We start from the raw sequence: 23,614 nt of genomic DNA on the forward strand, positions 1-23,614 counted from the left end.
GAATGCAGTGGAATGTCAAGTATAAATTTGAAAACTTTAGCTATTGACTTCTGAGTTCTAATTTTAAAACAAGTGATTATATAAACCACCTATCAATTTTCCCCGTAATATTTGTTCCCAACAGTCTATTGTTTTCATTCCAGAGCATTTCTCTTGGATGTACTACTTCTAGTATGTGTTTATGAAGTTTTTGTCCAATCAGATTTCAGCCTCCAAGTGTTGCCACATCAATCTAATCGGTCCAGGACCTTCAGAATCGATAGTGCTGGCAGTGGCACATGTAAGTTAAACTGTAGTGCAGTGCGGTTGTTTCTTTAATCAATAAAGTCTCTAATTTGGCCCACAGGGACACAACCATGTCTGCATTTCCCCCCGTCCTCTGATTGGTTGATCAGAGCAAAACTTATTACAGACTTTAACCAGCAAAGCACGTCTGTAGCAAACTGCATATTAATAACAGTACATAATCAGCCAAAGATGTGCTCTGAATGTGAAGGAACAGAACATTATTATGAGTAATAACATGGGGATGTTATCCTGCTTCGTTTAAAAAAAGGTGAATCATTTTACTCAATGGTGAACGCCCCATCAACTTTGACTTCAAACTGTAAAAGTTTATTGCCTGGAGAAAAATCCAGAATGCAAATCAAGTCTGGGATCGTCTGTGTTACAAACTGAAATGTAACCACTGTGGCTGTTTTATTTTCAGTGTCTTCCGCAATTAGCCACAAAGGCTTGATCATTCAATTTGAGTCTTGTGTTTTGTTCGCACTGCAATGGGCTGCAAATTTCACAAAGAAAATGACCACCAAAAATAACTCGAAACATACTCCTTATCTTCTTGTCTCATTTATATACACAGGTATATATTTAGAAATGTGTTTGTGTGTGTTGTTAAGAGAATGGTAATCTTTGCAGGACAGTGTCCATTTCAATGGTTTCATGTCCTGCAAAGATGACCTAAGGCAGTATTATAAGCTTGTGATTACTCCCAGCCAATTACTGTAGGATCGTCATAATGGAAGATCTTATAATTAGATACAAAGAAACACAAATATGCTATATGCAATACTATTTGTGTGGCGATCGAAAAAATTGTTTAAACATTTTTCAAGAGAGTGCAAATAAAAAAATTGACAATAATAATAAATGAGAAAAACGGGAACACATTGATCTTAATAAAAGAAAGAAAGCAACGGTAAAACCTTTATCTTTAATAATAATAATCATAATAATCACAATAATAATAATAATAATAATAACACATTGTTCTTTTCTTTCTACGAGTGACCTGGCCTAGATGGCAGCACAAAGTGAAAAAGACGATCACTTCCGGTTAGGGGTCTCAACAGCCTGTCACCCTCTTCCATCAAAGTCCATCTTCTGCATCCTCCAGTCCATTACATCAGTTGAGGCCTCATGGCTTCCAACACTACATCAAAATATTGGTCACAGACGCACTTCAGAAAAACAACTATGTCAATATCATTAGCTAATATAAAAAATTTTCATATATATATTTTTTAAGTCAGTTGAGAACATTAGCAAAGCAGTGACTCCACGTTTTTTGTGTACATGAGTTTCCGATACTGTTGTTCATTTAAAGCAAAAATTCTTAGTAAATAATAATAATAATATATATATACTATTGCTATAATATTATTTCAATGTACACAAATATATATATTTTTTGTAATATATTTCGACAGTAATTAGGGCTTAGATAAAATATTTGTGTGCATTTTATTTCGTAAAAAATAACGTTGAGAGATTTCGGGGAAGTGGCGTCATTCACTAGAGTGAAAGTAAGCATGACTTGTGTATTCTCGCGAGACGTCCGTTAGAATGCTTGGCGGAATTTCGATTTCCAAGTTCTATGTCGTTCTGCACCGCGCACAGGTACATCGTCATCTGTTACCTCGTTACTTAGAACGCAAGGTACGCTGGTTCCGTATAATTTAAAGTCGTAATAACCTGGTGAATAACCTCAGCGGGTTAAAAAAAAACGACTACTCGCTTTTTGCTGTCACCGGTCGTCTGATAGCTAGCTAATGCTTAGGCTACGCCGCCTCGCAGGATGTTCCCGCGCTGGGTTCGTCGGTCATGTACAGTTAAGAAACTGAGACAATGTCGCTGGTCGTATCATAGCCTGACAATGAGCAGCCAACAACTTGTATTTTTCCTTACTTTCGTTTTTTTAAATGTATTTAGGTAGAATAAAGAGCTGAGAATGTCCAAAAGGAAAAGTACTCCTGTGAACTTCCACCCCCACAAACGGCTGGCATCAGAGCAATCTGACGACAACGTAGATGAAGAGGAAGAGGGAGCGTCTCAACGTTTTTCACAGGTGAACTTCAAAAGCAATAACTTGAGTTTAAGTGCAAGAGTATTAACAGCAACTTTGGTAAATGTTAAAAATGTGCTGCTGGAGATGCGTAACCAGCAGTCAACAACAGGTGCTTCGATCTTAGGAGGCGTGTATTTGTATTGTGTCAGGACAGGCAGGACTATTCTTCAGAGTTACCGTATACATTTTATTTCGTGGTAATGAAGATGGTTAGGGCAAATGTGTCAAATTAAAAGTATGTTTTTTTGGTAGGAAATGTAGTGGCGTTAAATAGAAGGTTGATAGAAGTATAAATAATGATGTTTAAAGTATGGATGCAGTATCTGGGAGGCTTTAGAGATCCGGACGTTGATCACGCATCCCACAATGCACGTTAGCGGCATTCTGGCAGGATAGAAAACACAACCGTTTATGGCAAAATAAAGATTTTCCTAAATCATCACAAACTAACGCTACAACATAGTCTCTGTAGTAACGTTATGCTACTTTTTCTTATGACAAAATGTTATGCCACATTACCACATATTAAAATAGTTCTCAAATGTGTAAAAGACATGTCTGTATTTTTCTTTTTTTCTGCTCCCATGGCCAGTCGTTTTCATTCACAACATCAGCACACGGCTATCATGACCTAAATCACTGCCCCTTCGAGAGAGAGAGAAGGGTATGGCCTGGTGCAGCTATTTACATAAAAGTGACACACCCCTAAAACAGGCTGTTTTGAACAGAACGTTTTTTAGCTGATTTAGGGACAGCAAAAATATTAGCTCCAAAGTCAATTTTGACGAATGCATTTCACAGACATGTCTTTCACACATTTGAGAACTATTTTAGTATGTTGAAAAGTTGAATAATATGAGACCTTTAAAGTGTGGCATTTGCTTAAAGTGGCAGATGCGTTTTCATGCCAAAATGGTTGCGCTAAAGGCCATTTTGGGATGCGTGACGTCAACGTCAGGATCTCTATTGACCATAGCAGCCATTAAAAAGGTGAAAAACAAGATGGAGGGATTGGGATGCTCCTCATTGTGGTAAATATCGCTTGTGTAGCCATCACTTCATATTAGGTGAGTCAATTACTGAATCAGTTAGTCGTGTAGATATAGCTCGATTGTATAGTTATTAAATGAAGGGCACTTTGAATATAGGTGGCGGAACCAGCAGATGCTAACCGGCGTGAAGTTAGCCTCCCATAAATCCCACCACACGCAAAATTGGGAAATAATCTGTTTCGTCCGTTTGTGTTGCTATGGTTTAATAGGTATTACACAGGTGAATTTAGTAACTGACCAACAACATAAAGAAGACTTTTTACGGCATAAATAATAGCAGTTGCTAACTTGCTTGAAGCTAGCTTCCCATGGTCCGACCACACGCAAAATTTGGGGGAATATTCTGTTTCGGTCATTTGTGCTGCTACGGTTTAATAGATAATAAAGGTTCCGATTTATACGCGCTTTTTTAGACACTCAGACGCTTCCCAATGGATACATTATTCATGCGCTCACACATTCACACTCTGGTCGTAGTAAGCTACTTAAGGCTGCCTTGCTGCATAGCTGCCCTGTGGCAGGCTGACGGAAGCGTGGCTGCCAGTGTGTGCCTACGGCTCTTCCGACCGCCACCAAACATTCGCACCTTTCAGAAACCAGTGTGAGTGGCACTGGAGGCAAAATAACTACTGACTAAAAGACACAGTCACACAATTAGGCGGCTGGCAAGCGCTACACCAGGTAGAAAACTAAATGACAATATTACAAGTAGTTCTGTAAGATTATTGTCGTATTTACCTTTGTCTATCCGTGGCGCGCCATAGTAGACTCCATTGCTCCGGTGTCCATCGAGTTAGCCGTCCCCTTTTATTCACTCGGCAGGCATTTCCACTACTGCTGTAGTAATCCATGAGCTTTTTATATTCTTGGTGCAACTTTGCAGCTTATACAGACATTTTTGGGGGTCGTGTGAGCATTTTAGCATTTTTACCCCACCTATCTTGGCAATAATAATGCGGTGGCTTCAGTGACGCAGAAACAAAGTCTTTGTCCTTCAAATGCTCAGAAGAGCCTCTACCTCTGTCCACCTATCCATTCGCTTTTCCTCCATTTTGAAATATTGCGACTAATGAGGACGTCATAACTAGTAATTTTTGTAAATACTGTACGCTCGCAGTAAAAAACAAACAAAAAACAACTATGCTCACAGTTAGGCTATTGGCGGCTGTGCAAGACACCCCCAAATTAAAAAAAAAACAATCATTTGTCAGCACGGCATGCCCTCATGTAATGTTCAGGGTAGATCCCCAAATACCCTCTGATTTAGGAGCTTAGGTAGTTCTGGCCCGGATCTCCCAGAACCAGTTTTGTGCGTGAAGTTGTGAACGCAAACTTTTGACGAACTCCCAGGGTACATAGGGAAGTTCTGTAATTGGCTCCTGCAATGTGAAAGGCCCAAATGTGTGTGAAGTGTCTTGCCCAAGGACATGGCGACACATGACTCGGAGAGAGCGGGAATCGAACAACCAACCTTCCGGTTACTGGACGACCGGCTCTTCCTCCTGAGCCACGGCCGCCACAGATATTACACAATTGAATTTAATAAGTTAATAACTGACAATAGCACACAGACCACTTTTTACGGCATAAATAACGGCGGCGCTGGGAGAATCAGCAGATGTTAAGTAAATTATGACTTATGACTCATTCCAACAAACTATGCTCTTGAAAAAAATTGAACTTTTACTGCCTTTTTTTCTCAAAAAAATGTGGACATGTCATAACAATGACATTTTCTCAAAAGTATGCAAATGGTTTAATTCCTACAGAATTTTAGGGGTAGTAAGTATATTTGGGTCATTAGAAGAAAAAAAAATCCCTTATAATGTTTGCGAATCTCTAAATTCAACTAAAAGTGAATGGCCTAACTCGCTTGTTTAGGACCAATGGGTGGGTGAGGTGGCGAGTGACGCTGGCATAGTGAAGAGCATCACGTTGGAGAACTTCATGTGTCACTCTTACCTGGGCCCCATCACCTTCGGATCCAACATCAACTTTGTCGTCGGCCGCAATGGAAGTGAGTGGAACAAACTGATATGTTGCTTCCTTTGTACCATGGATGGGCGATTAATCAATTCCTACAGTGATTGTCAGGATGATTTTATGTTTTTATTTTTTTGTACTGACTTTTGCTGTCGCGCACTGCTTATGCAAATCCCAGGAAGGCAAAAAAACAAAACAAAAGAAAAGCCAAACGTGTTTCAAACATCATTGCCATTTTCTAAAAGAAATTTGGAAAAAAAAAATCGCTTAAAACAGGAAATGGGTTTTTGTGAAGAACCCCCCACATTTTATTTTAAGTTTCTGTCGCCCGGTCCAAATCTGACCTTTTAGTCCAATGCTCCTTTTTGGCCTTCTCAGTAGTGATTCAGTTTGAAATTTGGCCTTTTTCTGTGCAGGTGGAAAGAGCGCCATCCTAACAGCGCTCATTGTCTCGTTAGGCGGGAACGCGCAGGCCACAAGCAGGGGATCATCCCTCAAGTCTTTTGTGAAGGAAGGCCAAAGGTAAACGTTGTTTGTGTAACTTGTCTTCACGCGCTCCTTGCACTTTGCATATGATTTACGCCCGGTCTTTGTCATCTAGTGTGAATCCAAAACGGTTTCATATTATGGATGATAAATTTCTCTTCGGAACAAACTCGCTTTCAGCCATGCTTCACGCAGTCCGCTTGTTTTGGGGGACAATGCGGGGCGGGGGCGAAGTGTGTGCACCTTACAGTTGACCACTGATTGGCCGTCATAGGTCACACACTCCGGAGACAGTGACTGAGGGGCAGCAGATACATCAGTCAGTGGCAGAAAATGAGCTGACGGTCAAATTGTGCTGAAATGCTTTGCGTCGCAATCAGAAGGTTTCACAGAAATGACAGATCGCCAGCCATGCATTTCGTCACACGATTTAATATAGTCATCAGTGTTTCCCACAGATTCTAAATTGACCGAAATCTACCTGGTAACGGTACTCGCCCGTCCCTAGAGTTACTTTTTCATTTTTGTTATTTATAATTTATTTGTGCTATGTGAAAAAGTGATTGTCTTGTTTCTATTTTTTTCATTTTCTGATTATTAATAATGATTTTATTTAATTAATTATTTCCGTGCGGTTATGTTAACTCATTCACTCCCAGCCATTTTCACTGAAGCAACCCCCTTCACTCCTGGCTGTTTTATTGAATTTTGACTGATTTTGCAAGGCCCACAGAATATTGTGTTGTATTGCTATAAAAACATGGAACCTACCAAAAGAAAGATTAGTCTCTTCTTTAGTCAGGAAAAAAGTATATTTGTATCTGTTTCCGTTTTGCAGCAGTTAGCATTAGAATATAGCTAAGTTTCATCATTATTCACAAATCTGTTTAAAACACTGGGGAAAAGAGCCTTTTTGCAACATGGCCCTGGGTGATCTCTTATACTCTGCTGCCACCTGCTGGACGTTCTTCTAATAACTACCATTGCTTTAAGCGTTCTCTTCAGTTCAGAGGCGGCATAAAAGTATGCTCTAGCATTAAAAAAAACCCACAAAAAATGTATACATACGTTTTTGGGACCATGGCAATATTTATATAAATTTTTAGTATTTAGTATTTTCCTGGGTATAGATATCGAGTTTGAAGTTTTCGTATCGTGACAAGCCTGCTTGGGAGGTTTTTGCCATTGTAATGATGCTCATTTTTGTTCCACTGTTGTCACAGCTCGGCCGACGTGTCCATCACACTACATAACCAAGGGAAGGATGCCTACAAACCTGAGTTGTATGGTCCATCAATCAAAATTGATCTGAGGCTCACCCACGATGGAGTGAGAACCTATAAGCTGAAGAGTGCAAGCGGTAAACTTGACACTCAAACACAGCACTAATGGATCTACCGTGGACAGAACAAACAAGTCTCCTAAACATGGACGCACACAACATTGTGAAGTCATCGTATCATGTCTGAGTCATCGTTAGACACGGTCTTCACCTAACCTAGGATCAGGTTTGACACTGTCAACGCACTTTAATTCATTTGCTAAACCGTTTCGGTGCTTCAGTGCTGCTGTTTAGATTGGCTACTGAATTCATTTATTTTAAGGCTTTAACTGTGAGTTAACTGCGTGTGGCATTGTGAGTGGACAATGTACCTAGCAAGTAATTTGGCCACCGTTGGAGGGGACAGTATTATTTGGTATTTATCTTTTGTGCTATTGGTGAGTAATTCCTCAAATTAAAAGGTCAAACATTAAGTGTACTGTATGTGATGTGTTTTCACAAAATCAGGCGTATCTCGCCGAGATTAGTTTTGCGTAAATTACAAAAATAGATCGTTTGGACAAACACATTTTAAGGTCCCCATGTGCATTTCCCAGTAGTACAAGTTTAAATTGTGGTCTACTATAAGTTTATGAAAATAAGTCATTTTGTAGCCAATGTACATCATAACTAGGACGTGTTTTTAGCCGAGCTCATAGCTTGCGCCGTGTCTCGGGCACCTGTTCCAAAACACTACTTTCTCGCCTCTGTCATTCACAAATGATTTGTATAAATGGACACAACAACCAGTAAAAGTCGCAAACACTCCTCGTGAGAAGTATGACGCGCTAATTAAGGCTCCATTGCATTGGCATTGCCTACGCATGTTTTCAATAAACACATGAAGAACTCACGTGTGGTTTTAAATTTTCAGTTTTAGAAACGTTTTGTAACAAGAGCAAATGTTTTTCGCGGAGAAGCAGAAGAAAAAGCAGCAATCATTCCTACAGTGGACTCCAGGTGCGTTCAATGAACAGGCACACAGTGGTAAACCACAGTATTGCATAGAAAAAGCTCAGACGACTGACAGAGCAACAGACACAGGTTGTGACGCGTTAAAAAAAAAAAGAAGTGGAGTGTGAATTATTTTGTTCCCAGTTTGTAGTATTTGGTTACGCATTTGACTAATTGGGAGTAGAATGGAGAAGAGCAGAGACATGCACGCACACTCAAGCAACGTTACATTGAGTCATTGGAGTGCCACTGTATTGCCAATATTTAAAACGGACGACATCAAATGCAGTCAAATACAGTACTTCAAGAATATGGCATGCAATGTGAAAGCACATACAGTAGGGGTGTTAAAAAAAATCAATTCGGCGATATTACAGCACACAATTCTCGTATCGATTCATATGCAGCCGAATCGATTTTTAAAGATACATTTGTGATGGAAACAAAATGTCTTACTTAAGGTTAGGTTTCACACTTAAAGCATGGAAGAATGTTATATTAATGGAACATTAAGCCTTAATATTTTATTTCAATGCTTTTCAAACATGAAACAGATTCCAACCTGTTTGTTAAATAAAGTGGCTCACAGTTATAAGCCTGAGGTATATTTTCATACAAATCTTACAATGTACATGTACAAGTTTACTGATTAGTATTTTCTAAATTCTAGTTTAAAAAAAATTGCAATAATTGACTTATCGATTTGTATCAAGATTAATCGGTATTGAATCGAATCGTGACCTATGAATCGTGATACAGATCGAATCGCAAGGTACTAGGCAATTCACACCCCTAACATACAATATATACAGTATGTACATAAATTAACATCGCAATATTTTGAATTAATAATAATAATAAAAAAAAAGAGGAAGTTATTTTTCAGTTTTAATTTTGCTGCTTTTGCTGATGTTTTAGAGTTTTGTCGAGGTACCGTTTCAGTACTGGTATCGAGGTATTTTATGCGGGTATAGTATCGAAGTCAAAATGTTGGTGTCGCGACAACACTAATGTGCGCTGAACATTGCAAGGGCGTTGCGCTTGTTCACATGAGATCATGTCCCACCAGTGGAGGTAGCGAGATCATGTACTCTAATAATGTAATGTCAATATTGTAACGTTTTGATCACTTAACGTCGTCATTCACGTGACTTTGACTACTGATGACACACTGATGACATGTACGTCATTGACAAATCAATCTGCATACTACCAGATTTTTCACTGTATGCTCTTTTAAATGGGATGCAATGTAAATATTTGCTATGAAACCTGAAGATGAAAAGATGATGGCGAATCGCACTGGTCCTTAAGAATTTACTTTTCAGGGGATAACATTTTTATCCTAAGCTACCGGTTGCTATGGACCTTTAAAAGGAACCCCGACTGTAATGAAAAGTTTGCTCTATATTATTTCTTTGGTTGTACTAACATGTTCCTAAAGAGACAACATGCGATTGAGTCACCCTGCCACACGCCGTGCTCTCGTCATTCACCAGACACATTCAAGAGTTTTGATCATCCCCTTAGGAACGCTACGGAGGCTTACCTTGCTTTCTCTATAGGCGTTTCACATTGCTTGGACGAGAGCCAGCCGCCATTCTACGTCACTACGCACTGAATGCGTTGCTACGTAAATAACAATGGCGGCGTACGTCCAAATAAAGTTTCTACAAAATGTATTTAACTGGAAATGATTTTTGAAAAATGAATCGTTAGTAGTAGTAAAATATAAATAATATAGAGCAAACTTGTCATGACAGTCGGGGTTCCTTTTCAAAGATGTACGTGCCAAAATCTCAAAACGAGTAATTTCAACCTGCCAACATTGAAATTGCTCTAACTTCGTCAATTTTTTAGGTATATTTGAGGTTTTATACATCATTTGAGAGGGAATTAAGTGTAGCATTTCAATATGTGAATATCTCAATTTAAATTTTTGGAGACACAAGCCTGATTTTGTGAAAATACATCACATCTGAATAGTGAACTTACCGTTCATCAAACCCACTTGTAATAGGTAAAAATGTGACAGACAGACAATATAAAAACGTATTTATTTTAGTTTTACCCCAATCACGTGTTAAACACATTTTATCATATTAAAGCACACATTTTAAATACTTTATCCACATTTTTGAACACACGTCCAAAAATTGCAAGCATAGAATATAAGGAAAATACAGTATTTATTGTTGTATTTGTATGTTAAGTATGTTCCCTTAAAAGGCGGTTCCTGATGGGGTGGCGGGTGATGTCAGCGAGTGCGTTTGAGCTGGGGTTTACAGCAGCTCTCACAGCCTTGCTCTTTATATTTGGTATACTGTGAAGACCCAATAAAAACGATCAAGATTAACCGCAGATTAGCTAACCGATAAGGCTGGGATGTCCGCAACAGTAGATAGATGATGCATTCCACACAGTTAGTTATTTCACTCCTTCTTTGAAACTGTAATTTTTTTTTCTTTGTAGATCAAATAATCTCAACCAAAAAGGAGGATCTTGTGTCTATTTTGGACAATTTTAATATTCAGGTAGCAGTTGCACAAATACAGGATATTGATTATTTGTGTTGTTTATGAGAGTGCTTATCAACCTTACTTTTTCTTCCCAAGGTGAACAATCCGGTGTCAGTTCTCAACCAAGAGATGAGCAAGTACTTCCTGCACTCCAAAGGAGAGGGAGACAAATACAGGGTTTGTTTAGCTGAAGTTTGTTTTGGAGATGCATGATATCATCGGTGGCCGATAATTATCGGCAATTATTGACCAATTTGACATCAAACAGATAAACCAGATAATAAAGAAATCCGACGATAATTATCAGCAATTATCGACCAATTTGACATCATACAGATAAACCAGATGATAAAGAAATCTGCCAATAATAAAAGACTTGCCACATTGGTCCATCTGTTGCGGTTGTGGCTCAAGTTATGCCCAACTCCTCAACCCCTGCCCTCTCCAATGGTACTATTGCATATTTGTGACATCATAATGCGTGCAACCTCGTGTTAACAGAAGATGCAACATGGCAGTCGCCAGTGTGGGTTTTCTTGACTGTCTCCCCAAAATGTTACCCATGTTTAAAACATGACTGTTTAGTTTTGGCAAACTCAAAATGAGTTACTGCCGGTTGTCTTTGAAGGAGAGATATCAATAAAATTCAGCTTCATGGTGCTTTACACAATGTATTTGTACATGTTAGACTTATAGTAGGACTCAAAAGCATATTTGTATTCAAGATAATTTTGCAAACAATTATCGGCTTATCGGTTATCAACATTCGCACTTTCTAAATCATTTGTATATCGGTTGAAAATAGCATTATTGTCCATCCGTAGTTTGTTTTATGTGTTAGAGACAGATTTCCATCACTTTTAGTATTCTATTTGTCTTAGTTTTTCATGAGGGCCACACAGCTGGAACAGATGAGAGAGGACTTTATCCACATCAAAGCCAGCAGACATATGACTGAAGATAAAGTGACGCAACACGGCGAGGTAACAATTAAAGTTAAAGGTGTAGAGTGGCATAAAATACTTGTAACTAAAACAAAATATGTGTGAACAATGTATTTGTTGTTATTAATTTGTTTTCTTCTGAAAGGCAAAATATTACTTTATTTTACTCCTAGAGTGGTTAACTACTTTTACGATGGCAAATTAACATGATTTCTTTCCTATGGGCATTGTTTGGGGGGAAATTACAGTCACCCAGCGTGTCAGAGTGGATTGTGTTCATATTGGAAGTTTTAAATGATATTGGAATCATGTGTGTCACAGTACTTGAAAGAGCTGAAGCGAAAGTACCTGGAGAGAGAGGAGCATTACAAGAACCTGTCGTCGATTGATGAGATGTACACTAAACTGGAGGAGCTACAGAAGCTGATGGCCTGGGCTCTGGTTAGCTCATTTGCTCTCCCCTCTTCAATCATGAAGTACGTCAAGAGACTGTATCTAAAATGATATTTTGGATATTGTGACTTTTTGGCAGGTGACAGAGATGGAGAAGGAGCTCAAGCCAATGAAAGAGAAGCTGCAGGCCAATAAACAATCCACGGAGAAATATGATGAAAAAGTGAACGAATGGAAGGTAATAACACCACAGAAACCTTGAGTGCTTCTGGTCACATGAAGAGCATTGTTCCTGCTTCCAGAACAAGGTCAAGGAAGCTGAGAAAAAGTACAAACAGATTCAGGAACAGCTGGAGGGCGTCAAGCAGCAAGTCCAGGAATTGCAGCCCAAATGTGCCGAGCTCAAGGCCGAGGCACAGAAACATGACACCCTTTTCAAGGCCAGCGAGGTTAGAGTTTGTTGTTTAGCCTATGATTCACTTTCAACACAAAAGTCATTCATGGCGTTTTTATTCATTGTGTATGTTTCCAGGTTGCAGTCCACAGATGCCAGGTTAGCCTGAGGGACCTTGAGAGGAACAAGGCTCAATTGTCCTCCAAGATAAATGATCTCCGGCTGAGGTGCAACATACAAAACGAAACATGCAGCACATTCCCCCTCTCAGTATTTCTCACTTTGAGCGTCCTTCCAGCATCAACCAGGCGACGGGGTCAGCGAGGCAGGCCAAGGCCGAGAACATCCAGCGCATCCAGTGCCACCTGGAAGATCTAAATCACCAGATGTCAACTCTGGGTCAGCAGATTGGTCAGTATCAACACGCCTGCAGTCATGCCAAGGAGGAACATGGAAAGATACAGTAAGTGAATGGATCACTCCAAAGAGTTACACGTCGGAATAATCTCTATTTGTCAGGGAAATAGTATGTAGCTGTTAGGGGTGGGGAAAATGTCCTATTCTTAGATGCATCGCTATTCAGATGTGGATGAATACGAATTGATCCACAAACGTCCAAATTTCAATTATTAAGTAAAATATGTTAATGACGATAATCTGAACATTCAAAAGTGCTGTACCCGTCATCTCCGGGACGAAGAACGTGGCTGACCGCAACCCATCTTGCCGTGAGATCCAAAATGCTGCTTCTAATTTAAATGAATAATAATAATAATGATTAATTCACAGGTATGCCTAAAGGCCTCGTTTATACTCCTGCAGGAGTATAAACTCGTGCGTTTGCCTTTTTAGTTGAGTGCAGTACACATCATAGTACACATCAGGTTGTCAAGTCAAGGTGCTATTGGCTAGGACGCCACGGAGTGGAGATTCCTCTGCATTTTATGGCCAATTCAGAAGTCGTTTTTCATTTACGGAACAAGGAACAAAGCCGGGGGGGGATTGGCTCATCACAATAGCAATTATTTAATGCCAATTTGCAACGGTTACTGTCGGCCGTAACTCGCCAACACACAACAGTTCCATGTTAACGAATACAGTTTTTTTTTTTCTTGTCTCACACACATCCACACAATCACACACAAACGTGGTCTCCTGGGCGGGAAGTGGATACGCGCCCCCTGCGCTTACAAACACAGTTGCCTTCACGGAAGCTATCTGGGGGGAGAGAAAAAAGAAGTATAAACCAGGGTTTAGGCTGACCACAATAAAAGTCCACTTTGAAATGTGCAGTTTTGTTTTATTGTGGAGGGCCTGAGGGGGTCAGAAAACCAGCCAGTATCCAGTGTGACCACCATTCGCCTCACTCCGAGTCACAAAGCAACATTAGCAAACGGCTCACCCTCACGACACTCTTCGGAACACTCTCCGAGGCAAAGGAAAATTCCTAGTTGAATAGAATTGATTATCAATCAATCAACCAAAAAATCTTATTAATACACTGCAACACTAAACGCCTTATATCTGCTACTACAGAGACCATGAACTTTAGACAGCTCTTCGCCCCCAAAATCCCTGTTCCCTCATCATGGATACGTTCTGAAATACGCTCAAGAGCGCACTGCTTCACTCAGAATGTTTGGAAAGTCAGAAAGTTGTTCAAGTTTGGCCTTCAGTTATTTACAGTGCCCCAAAAAAGGGAGCCCAGTGCACACAATACTGCACAAGCAAAGTAAACAGCTGTGTTCCTAAATTAATGTGAGCGGATGTGCGCTCTGAACCCCGGCAGCAGGACGACGACTTCTTCATTTTGGTGGTTGGCAAATTCACCTATTGCGGTGGGGTAAAAGGGAAAGAGGATAGGGTAGGATAGGGGAGAGGAGAGGGAAGGAGAGGGGAGGAGAGAGGGATCCGGCCGACGTGGGTGTGTATTACCCGCAAAAAGTGAGGGAGCACTGTATAGGTAGTTAAAAACTTTTATTCTGGCATGTGTTATTAATTTTAGCTTTTTTATTCTGTGTTATTCGCTGCAGCACTCAAACCTTAGCTCCCATGAACAGCTGTAATTGTGTTTCAGGCCGCTGAAGACGTTACGTTACGTTGCTAAAGTAAAAAAATAAAATAAAAATATGTTCTTCATGTGCCTTCAGACAAGAGCACGATACACTGAAGAGGTCCATGGAAGCCCACAATAGGAACTTGCGGATGATGGAAGGCAGTCGATCCAATCGGTTGCGGCGCTTTGGGGAACACATGCCTGCGCTGCTCTACGCTATCCAGGATGCTCACAAACAGGGTCAATTCAAGCACAAGCCACGAGGACCCCTGGGTATTATTAGACATTATAATTCCATGATTCACCATATACAGGGATATCCAAAGGATATCTACTGCTTTAAGACATATTTGAAACGAGAAGTTTACATACATTATATAAGAAGACACCTGTCTGATATGAAATAAGACTAAACTTCCTGTTTTAGATAATGGTGATTACCAAAATTATTTCTTTTTGCTAAATGCCAGTATAATGAGAGGATTTTTAAAAACAAATGTTCATTACTTTTTTTCACATGCATTTCATTTGTATTTGGTACCATTGCCTTTAAGCTTTCTGACTTGCATATCCTTCCATGAGCTTCTCATAATAGTTAGAAGTATTTTTGGCTTTTTCCTCCTGACAGAACTAGTGTAACTATTCGGATTTGTGGGCCACCTTAACTCGAATGTTGCCAATACTGTACCCCTATCAGAAGCCTCCAAAGACATGGCATCATTGTCTGGGTTTTCCCAAATTGTTACTGTTTGTGAGCTTCTAACTTTGAAGAAGGTAGTCATTAAAAATGTCTGGTTTCAACTGTAAAAGTGGGGGCTTCATGTGCTTGTTAACTTGTGCACTGCAGGTTACCTGTTGAAGCTGAAGGACCCAGAGCAGGCTCTCGCTGTCGAGGTGTGTTTACAAAGTCTGATGCAGACCTTCACCTGTGACAACTACGACGACGAGAAAGTGCTGAAGGGACTCATGGCCAAAGTCCTGCAGTCAGGCCACAGGCCTCCCATCATCACCAGCAAGTTTCTCCCAACTGTCCATAATACACGGAGGAGGTAGGGGAGAGTCCAGCTACAACTGAACATTTTCAAGTCCAGAGTTACGCTTAACTTGGTTGGTCTCATTTAGGGCTGTGAACCACCCAGCATACCCCACTGTGTTTCAAACTCTGGAAATTGAGGACCCGATTGTGGCCAATTGTCTGATCGATCAAAGGGGCATTGAGAGCATTTTGCTCATCAAGGTAATATATGAAAAAACACAATTATTTATATTTGCGAATTGGCAGAATAATGAGAGAAGTGTTTATTTTCAGACAAATTTTCATTACTTTTGTCTATGTCAGAAGTTTACATACAGTTGTGATCAAAAGCTTACATACACTTGTAAAGAACATGTCATGACTCCCGAGCTTCCAGTTGTTTCTGTAACTCTGACAGAGTAACTGGAATGGATGCTTTCTTGTCACAAAAAAGATTCATGAATTTTTGTTCTTTTATTACTTTATTCGGGGTTAAAGGTCCATGTCGCAAGATATAGAGTTTTTGCAGATTTGCAACCCCTCTGGCGAAAAGCGGAATGGAAGCCAGCGATGTACACATGCCCAGAGTGCCGAGATATTAGTTAGTGGTAGTTTTATTGTGCATTGCTTATCATAAATAGACCCTATCGCATTTTCGTGACAAAGTCGTACCTTTTTAGCAAGAAGAAAGCAAGCTGTGAGTCCAGTTACATCCTCTTAGGTTTTTTCCACCTACTCCAATATTAACACTGCACCAATATTGATCCACGTCCTCCTGCGACGCTTGTGCGACTTTAGTTTTGCCCTTTTCATGGGGACAGTGTTATCCTTTCCTGCTCTGTATTCTGACCGTGGTCGGGGGGTTTTGCCCTTGGTCAGAGTCACCTCCGTGGACCACTCTCGTTGCAAAACTGTCGCCAAACTTCCGACCCGATGGTCGAACAAAAGGAGCTACCGGGAGACGGAAGGGTTGCATGCAGTTTTGATTTATTATTATTTTGACACACTTGTGTCTTTCCATGGTCTCGTCCACACACTCCCTAACACATCCGCCTTCCCAGCGCTTCCGTGGAGCGAGAGAGAAAGCGTGCACGCGCCTGAACACCGGATAATTTTTTCACTCTACAGGAAAATAGGGGCAACAGCCATTTGTGCCACAATAGTGCCTCCGGTCTATTATACAATTTTTAAAACATGTGTGGGTGAAAAATATGGTTATCTTAACACTCCAATTTGCGTTAATATTGTGACATGCACCTTTAACAGAAAAAGTGACCAAATCTGTTGGTTCAAAAATATACATACAGCAACATGAATTGGCAATTTTGGTGACTTAGAAAGTTTGTCACTGAAATGAGCTTCATACCATTAAAAACGCAAATCATTGACTTGTACAAGGCTACCAAAGCGCTTAATTGAAGTGAACATGGTCAAAAATTAGTATTGCTGTATGTATATTCAGTTTTTTTTACCCATGTATTGTTTTTTATTTTTTATTTATTTTTATTTATTTTTATGAATGTACTGTGTCAGTTGGAGCAGATGGATAATTCAATTTCCCACTGGGATTATGAAAGTATGTATCTTTCTATATCTATCCAGGATGTTTTATGCGGCCCCCCTGGTCTATACACGGTGTTCTGATTAGGGATGCACGATATTATCGGTGGCCGATAATTATCGGCAATTAGCGACAAATTTGACGTCATACAGATAAACCAAATATAGAAATCTGTTGTGCTTGTGGCTCAAGTTGTGCCCAACTGCTCAACTCCTCCCCTCTCCTACGTTAGTGTCGCATATTTGTGACGTCATAACGCGCACGACCTCGTGTTACCCTCGCAGTTTTTTGTTGCATTTTTAAAACATGACTGGCAACTCAAATTGAGTTACTAGTTGTCTTTGAAGAAGAGATCAATAAAATTCTACTTCATGGTGTTTTACACAATGTTTCAATGTATTTGTACATGTTAGACTTATTGTAGGACTTGAAAGTATATTTGTCTTCAAGTCAATTTTGCAAACAATTATCGGCTTATCGGTGATCGACATCGGCACTTTCTAAATGATTGGTTTATCGTGTCGGTTGATAATAGCATTATGATGCATCTAGTTCTGATTCAAATGCTTTATTTTCCCACATAAAATTTTTTAATCATACCATGGTATTTTACACGGATTAGAAAACCCCAACACATTTTATGGTCATTTCCCAGTACCTAGATATTGTAAAATGCCGAATCATGAATATGCGGGGTTCACTGTATCTAATCTTAATGTTTCTGTCACTTTGGGTTGTTTGAGCATGTGTTTGTACACTCTTTTGTAGAATCGAGCTGAGGCTTGCAACGTGATGATGAACGGACATCCGCCCCCCAACTGCTACCAGGCTTTCTCCAAGGATGGCGACCAGATTTTCAGCAACCGCTGCTACACATCTGAGCAGACTAGAGCCAACTGCCTCTCGGGTGACGTGGAAGAGGAGATCAGGTGGAAATCTCAAGGCCAAACATTGCCACTGTGTTAAGAGCATAATAACCATTGTCGTGTCGTCGTCCTTTTATTTCCCGTTTGGCAGACACCTAAAAAGAGAGCTGGAGACTCAAAAAGCTCAGGCGTCGGTCTTGCAACAACAAATGAAGAATTTGGACGAAGACATCAAACAAAATGAGAAGCTGGAGAAGAGCACTCACGCAGAGTTGAAGATTGCTAATGTATTGCTTTTCTTTTTTTATCCTCATATTCAGTTTGTTGTGAAATTGTATTGAATTTATTTGACCAATTGCGATTACATTTTATCCCATTGATATGAGTGGGGAACTCATCAGATTTCCACATTTATTGCAGGACAAAGCCACAAAGTGTCGACTGGAGTTGACAGACCTTCAGAATTTGGAAGAGCCTCAGCTGGAGGACCTTAAGCCACTGGTATGTAACCGGGTGCACTGTAATAATTGGAGCGGAGTCCCTCCAATCTGTAAATTTCACAGGAGGAGGACCTTCAGGAGATTGTCGCCAATATCTCTACAAAGAGCAGCAAGTGTGAGGAGGCGAGAGCCCGAACGTCAGAGCTCAAGGAGAACTATGAGAAGGCGGAGCAGGTGTACAAGCAGCACAAGGAGCGCATCAATACCATCGCTGAGGAGGCAGACGCAATTAAGGTAATGCTGCGGTCAGACTGAACGCGAGCTGAGCGTTTCTGGCGGCACATTTCTATATGTAGTCTGCAGTTTGCGCGGTGGTGTGCCAGGTGGCGCGGAAGATGCATTTGAAGTGAATTTGCCAATTTCACCGTGGTAGGCTGAAATGAACTTTTGATGGCGGTGCGTCGCTGAAAGCCAATCGGCATTGAGATTGTACTTAATATCAGAGGTGGGCATTGTCATTGATTGGAATTGATGATTGATGGAAGTGCCAACCTTTTGCCGTGTGCTTCAGCACTTTCAGCGAATGCTTGATAATGCGAAGCCTCACAAAAATAAACGGATTGAGAATGACCGGACACGCAGCAACAGCTAAATAAATGAATGGCCACACACAGTGTTGTAATATAAAAACTGAGTAGGACAATATCATTGCGGTCTGTGAGACCTCAAGGTGAATAACACAGCCAGCTTCCAATAGTGGCTGGGGCTGAGCTGAACTTTTTTTTTTTTTTTACAGCTGTTGAACTTTTAGCAGCAATAGTAGTAACACAACCACCCGTCACCAGATCGACTAGCGACGTTTAGACTTTTATTTTTTCTTTTGGAGTAGGATGAGGCTCATCTACTATTCTCTGATCGTAGCAAGCGCCGTATAGTTGCACAACGAACCAAAGCACGTGAGGCACGTGGGGAGACGCAATATTTCATGTCCGGTCTGAATCGAGCATAAGCCTCTGGTGTCACCATTCATTTAGGATTGTCATGTCAATGATTCAATTGGACATGCACAAACAATAACTATTGGACAGATAAATATCGGACCAATATTGGAGGAAAAAAATGTCACATTCTCGGGTCGATATGAACAAAACTGGACACATAACAAAAGCCGCCTCCAATACATCAGCACAGGAGGAATTTCCCCCCAAATGCGACTTATTCTTCTTTATCATGCATTTTTTGACTAGTGGGCCTTATGCTCCGGAGTGACTTATAGTCCATAAAATACGGTAATTAATTAAAAAAAAAAGTAATAGCTGGCTAACGTGAGTCCTTAAATTGATGATGTTCCCAACAATTTTTGTGCGGCAGGCTTTTGGCCATATGTGACTTGTCCATTTTGTGCTTATCACACGTTTAGAGCATCATGACTTCAATTAGATGAGTGCAGACTTTTAACTCGGGATGGAATATCATTGACACTTAGACGAGACAGTTTAATGCCATGGGCTGAAACTCATCCAGCATGTCTACATGGCGACAAAGTGATTCATATAATCAATTTCAACACACCAATTTTCCACACAAACTCATGCTGGTGCAGTCCGAAAAAAACTTTGTTGGATAAAATAAGGCCTTCTGAAATGAGAGGCGAAATGTCTTGTAAGACAAACAGAGCAGTCCAGTTGAGGTCGATTCAATGCCTTGAGAAAGAAATGACCTGGATAAAGGACAATATCCGCCAGCATGTTCAACACCTGTACTTGTGACCACGTGTTGTTGTGCAGGAGGAGTGGATCAAGGTGGACCAGGAGGTGATGAAATGCAAGCATCACAAGAAGTACTACGATGACAAGCGCAACGGCCATCTCAAAAGCATTCAGGAGCTGGAAGCCACTCTGCAGAGCAAGGAGCAGGAAGTTGAAGTAGGAGCGTTCCCTCCTCAAAGGAACTCACGGTGTATGTTTGGGAAGGTTTCACGAGGTTGTCCCTTGGCTGATTCTGTGCAGGAAAACATGTCCAAAGCCAAAGAAATCTGGCCCGAGCGCCTTGAAGTGGAGCGGACTGCCAGGAGCTTGGACACGGAGATCAGCCGCCTCAAGGTGAAGATTGCCACCCAAAAGGAGCAAGAGGGTGACCGCGAGGAGATAATCAGGTGCCTTTATGTGCAACTCTTTTTCTCCCAACTGACTTTGGTCGTCAGCCAATCCCATGGCATAAAATAACCATTTGCGCTCGCATTCACATGTAAAGAATGTTGAAAGTTTTCGGTCCACCTACCGTGCATATTTTTGGAATGTAGGAATGGCAGTGTCGTTGGCAGAGTACTGGGAGAAAATGAGCATTTATTTAATGTATTTTTTCTCACAATGCTTTGCTGAATTTAAGCAACTTCTCTGTCTTTTCATGGACAGAGGTCCTCTGCTTCAAAATTAGTTCAACTCTCTTGGCTGGCATTATAGACTTTATCTAGTAGATACTTCAGTATAGTATACAGTTAAAAGTTGAAACCACGTGTTTACATGCACTATATACATTAAAAAGACATGACATTTGACTCGGCCTTTCCTGTTTAGGTCCGTTTGGATTACCAAAATGTTTTCTATTTGCAAAACACAAGTATGATGAGCAAGAGTTTTTAGTTTTTCTTTTCAGATGTTTTTCCCTTATTTTCTTCAAAGTCAGAAGTTGTCTTGTAACGACTCACAATACCAACATTTCGACACTATACATGCATAAAATACTTCGATACCGGTACTGAAATGGTACCTTGACAAAAAACTAAAACATCAGCAAAAGCAGCAAAATTAAAACTGACAGTAGCACTTCAAATTATTTTTTAATTTTTTTACTAATTCAAAATGTACTGTATATATTTATGTATATACTATATGAGCATTCACATTGCAAGCCATATTCTTGAAGTACTGTATTTGACTGCATTTAATGTAATCCGTTGTAGATATTGGTAATACAGTGGCACTCCAATGACTCAACGCAACGTTGCTTGTGTGTGCGTGCGTGTCTCTGCTCCTCTCCATTCTACTCCCAACTACGGTAGTCAAAATGTAACTTATTTTTTAAGGCAAGTGCCAAAAATGCGTCACAACCTGTCGCTCTTATAACTAGTGGTATAACTGAATGCCGGTAAGTGAGGTGCGAAAACGACTGCCGTAGCCGCAGGGGTTTGATAGTTGCTGGTAGTTGAGTCCTTTTTATCCAACATGGCCGTTGCAGAGAGTACCGTGATGCTCTGGCGAAGTACAAGAAAACCGGGCAGGAGATGAAGAACCTCGCCACGTTCATCAAAAAGCTGGACCGGGTTATGGATCAAAGACTTAAGGTTTTTGGTGACATGAGGAGGTAAGCGAGGAAAAGCAAGCAAGCTTATTTCCTTGAGTACCGCAAATGTGCTGTAAACATCTCCACACCTCCTTGTCTGCAGGTTCCTGTCAGCGCGTTGTAAATATTACTTCAACAGCATGCTGGCGCAGAGAGACTACACAGGAACCATGAACTTTGACCACAAGAAGGAGACCCTCACAATCTCCGTGAGAACACCGCCCCGAACATGATTTTCACCAACTGGGGCCTCAACGGGCTCTGTCATCCCAACAGGTTCAGCCTGGAAGAGGAAGTGAGGGCGACTGGGCCAACATGCGCTCGCTTTCGGGGGGCGAGCGCTCCTTCTCCACCGTGTGCTTCGTTCTCTCACTCTGGGCCATCACAGAGGCGCCCTTCCGCTGCCTGGATGAATTTGATGTTTATATGGTAAGTCAAGTTTTGTTTCAATGTTAAGTAGAGTAAAAAGCGTGTCTTGAAGTCCGGTGTGATGTTGAATTTAGGACATGGTGAATCGGAAGATCTCAATGGAAATGATGCTGGGCGTGGCTGATAGTCAGCGCTACCGGCAGTTTATCTTCCTCACGCCACAGAGCACGAGGTAATACTCATCATTAACAGAGGTGTCAAAATCCAGGTCCAGAAAGTAAAAACCCTTACACAGTCCGGCTTTAGGCACAGATTATTTTACTCAACCTGCAGGTAAACGAGCTCCTGCTCATTTGAGTCCAGTTGAGTAGAACCACTTGTGGACACGTCGCAAACATGTTCAAAATTTATTGGCGGCAAGAACAAGTAGGAAAACTGTTTGGAAATGTCTTTGCAATGTTTTGTGACCTTGAATGAACCTTGACCACCAAAAAAAAACATTCGCTATGTGCGCACACCCTCGTGAGCCTTCTCCACTCAGTGAAATACAGGCTTAATATCTTAAGGCACCACTGTTCTATTTTTTGCCCCCTCATGAACAGTTCATTCTCATGAAAATATTCATCTTCCTTCCCCTTTTCAAGCACTCTTCCAGAAACGGATCTCATCACAATCCTCCGTCTTAAGGATCCGCAAAGAGGCCAAGAAAACCAAGACGAAGAGCAATCGTAATGCACAGTTACAGCGTTAGGCGTTTTTCAGCCCCAAGTATTTCTGTTTTTCTGCACACATAATAAAGGTTTGCACTTTCACATTGCACAGGATAGTTGATGTTTGTCTCATTTGCTAAAATATTAATGTTGTTTGATCAATCAATGAGGTTCAAAAAAGTTTGTTCCAGACAGTAATGTAGTGTGGGTTGACAGTCCAGAGCGAATCAGTTTGGTCCGTTTGAGCAACACTTATTTGGATTTTTGTCTCAGGATACGTCACATGATTCCAGGCCACTTGTTGCCTGGCAAATTTCATAAAGCTCAATGATAAGTGCCCTATAAGCCTACTAAAAAACAACAACAAACATGTACCAGCCATTTCCACTTGTTGCTAGTTTTCAGATTCATAACGCACAACAGATTCATAACGCACAACCATTTACTGCCTCACAGGTCGCTGGGGGAAAAAAGAAATTACATTGGCTACTTGTTAGACGCTGTTAATATAACGCCACAGCCCTTTTTAAAACAACAAATTTACAAGGATGTAATTAACGATACACATACCATAATTGCTTGGTGATTCTCAACGCGCAATTAAGGTTAATCAAGATTGCAAAGTCCTAGGCCATTATTGTAGATTAGGAAGGTGACAATATTTTATGTGGTTGGGGGGGATACACAGGATAATTTGGCACTGCTCCACGGTGATTTGCCCAAAAAAGGCGGGACATTCTGTAAGATTGATAATTGTGATTCACTCAAGGTTCCACAATAGCAATCTGGCACTTCTCCACGGTGATTTGCCCAGGAAAGGCGGGACATTCTGTACAATACTGGGGGCTGACCGGACGATCAG

The 23,614-nt window shown here is 40.7% G+C and overlaps 1 protein-coding gene across 3 annotated transcripts; it reads left to right on the forward strand.

Annotated features, from left to right (window-relative positions):
- The first annotated feature begins 1,798 nt into the window (after positions 1–1,798).
- LOC147181704 (structural maintenance of chromosomes protein 6) lies at positions 1,799–22,861 on the forward strand. Of its 3 annotated transcripts, none has more exons than XM_086092261.1 (27): positions 1,799–1,899; positions 2,212–2,347; positions 5,281–5,416; positions 5,799–5,904; positions 7,092–7,228; positions 10,616–10,677; positions 10,759–10,839; positions 11,544–11,645; positions 11,928–12,047; positions 12,139–12,237; positions 12,302–12,448; positions 12,532–12,620; positions 12,692–12,856; positions 14,544–14,722; positions 15,297–15,498; positions 15,572–15,686; positions 17,794–17,954; positions 18,043–18,178; positions 18,312–18,392; positions 18,455–18,625; positions 20,119–20,256; positions 20,341–20,486; positions 21,569–21,694; positions 21,777–21,882; positions 21,950–22,102; positions 22,177–22,274; positions 22,687–22,861. In XM_086092261.1, the coding sequence occupies exons 2-27, from the start codon at positions 2,231–2,233 to the stop codon at positions 22,772–22,774; spliced, it is 3,261 nt and encodes a 1,086-aa protein (XP_085948387.1). In that variant the 5' UTR covers positions 1,799–1,899; positions 2,212–2,230; the 3' UTR covers positions 22,775–22,861. The 3 variants fall into 3 exon arrangements, with proteins under 3 accessions (XP_085948387.1, XP_085948396.1, XP_085948404.1); XM_086092270.1 differs by having other exon boundaries at positions 1,829–1,938; XM_086092278.1 differs by lacking the exons at positions 1,799–1,899; positions 2,212–2,347; positions 5,281–5,416; positions 5,799–5,904; positions 7,092–7,228 and adding an exon at positions 7,283–7,376.
- Positions 22,862–23,614: the final 753 nt, after the last annotated feature.

The sequence above is a fragment of the Leptonotus elevatus genome, chromosome 1, assembly GCF_054856555.1.
Source record: "Leptonotus elevatus isolate MCC_2025b chromosome 1, RoL_Lele_1.0, whole genome shotgun sequence".
NCBI classification, from domain to species: Eukaryota; Metazoa; Chordata; class Actinopteri; order Syngnathiformes; family Syngnathidae; genus Leptonotus; species Leptonotus elevatus.

Bases quoted from the DNA above. Each gene is read 5' to 3' on its own strand.
- LOC147181704 (XM_086092261.1), top strand. From the start codon at position 2,231: ATGTCCAAAAGGAAAAGTACTCCTGTGAACTTCCACCCCCACAAACGG. The intron at 2,348-5,280 runs GTGAACTTCAAA...TCGCTTGTTTAG, and splicing joins CGTCTCAACGTTTTTCACAG to GACCAATGGGTGGGTGAGGT. The intron at 15,687-17,793 runs GTAATATATGAA...ACTCTTTTGTAG, and splicing joins AGAGCATTTTGCTCATCAAG to AATCGAGCTGAGGCTTGCAA.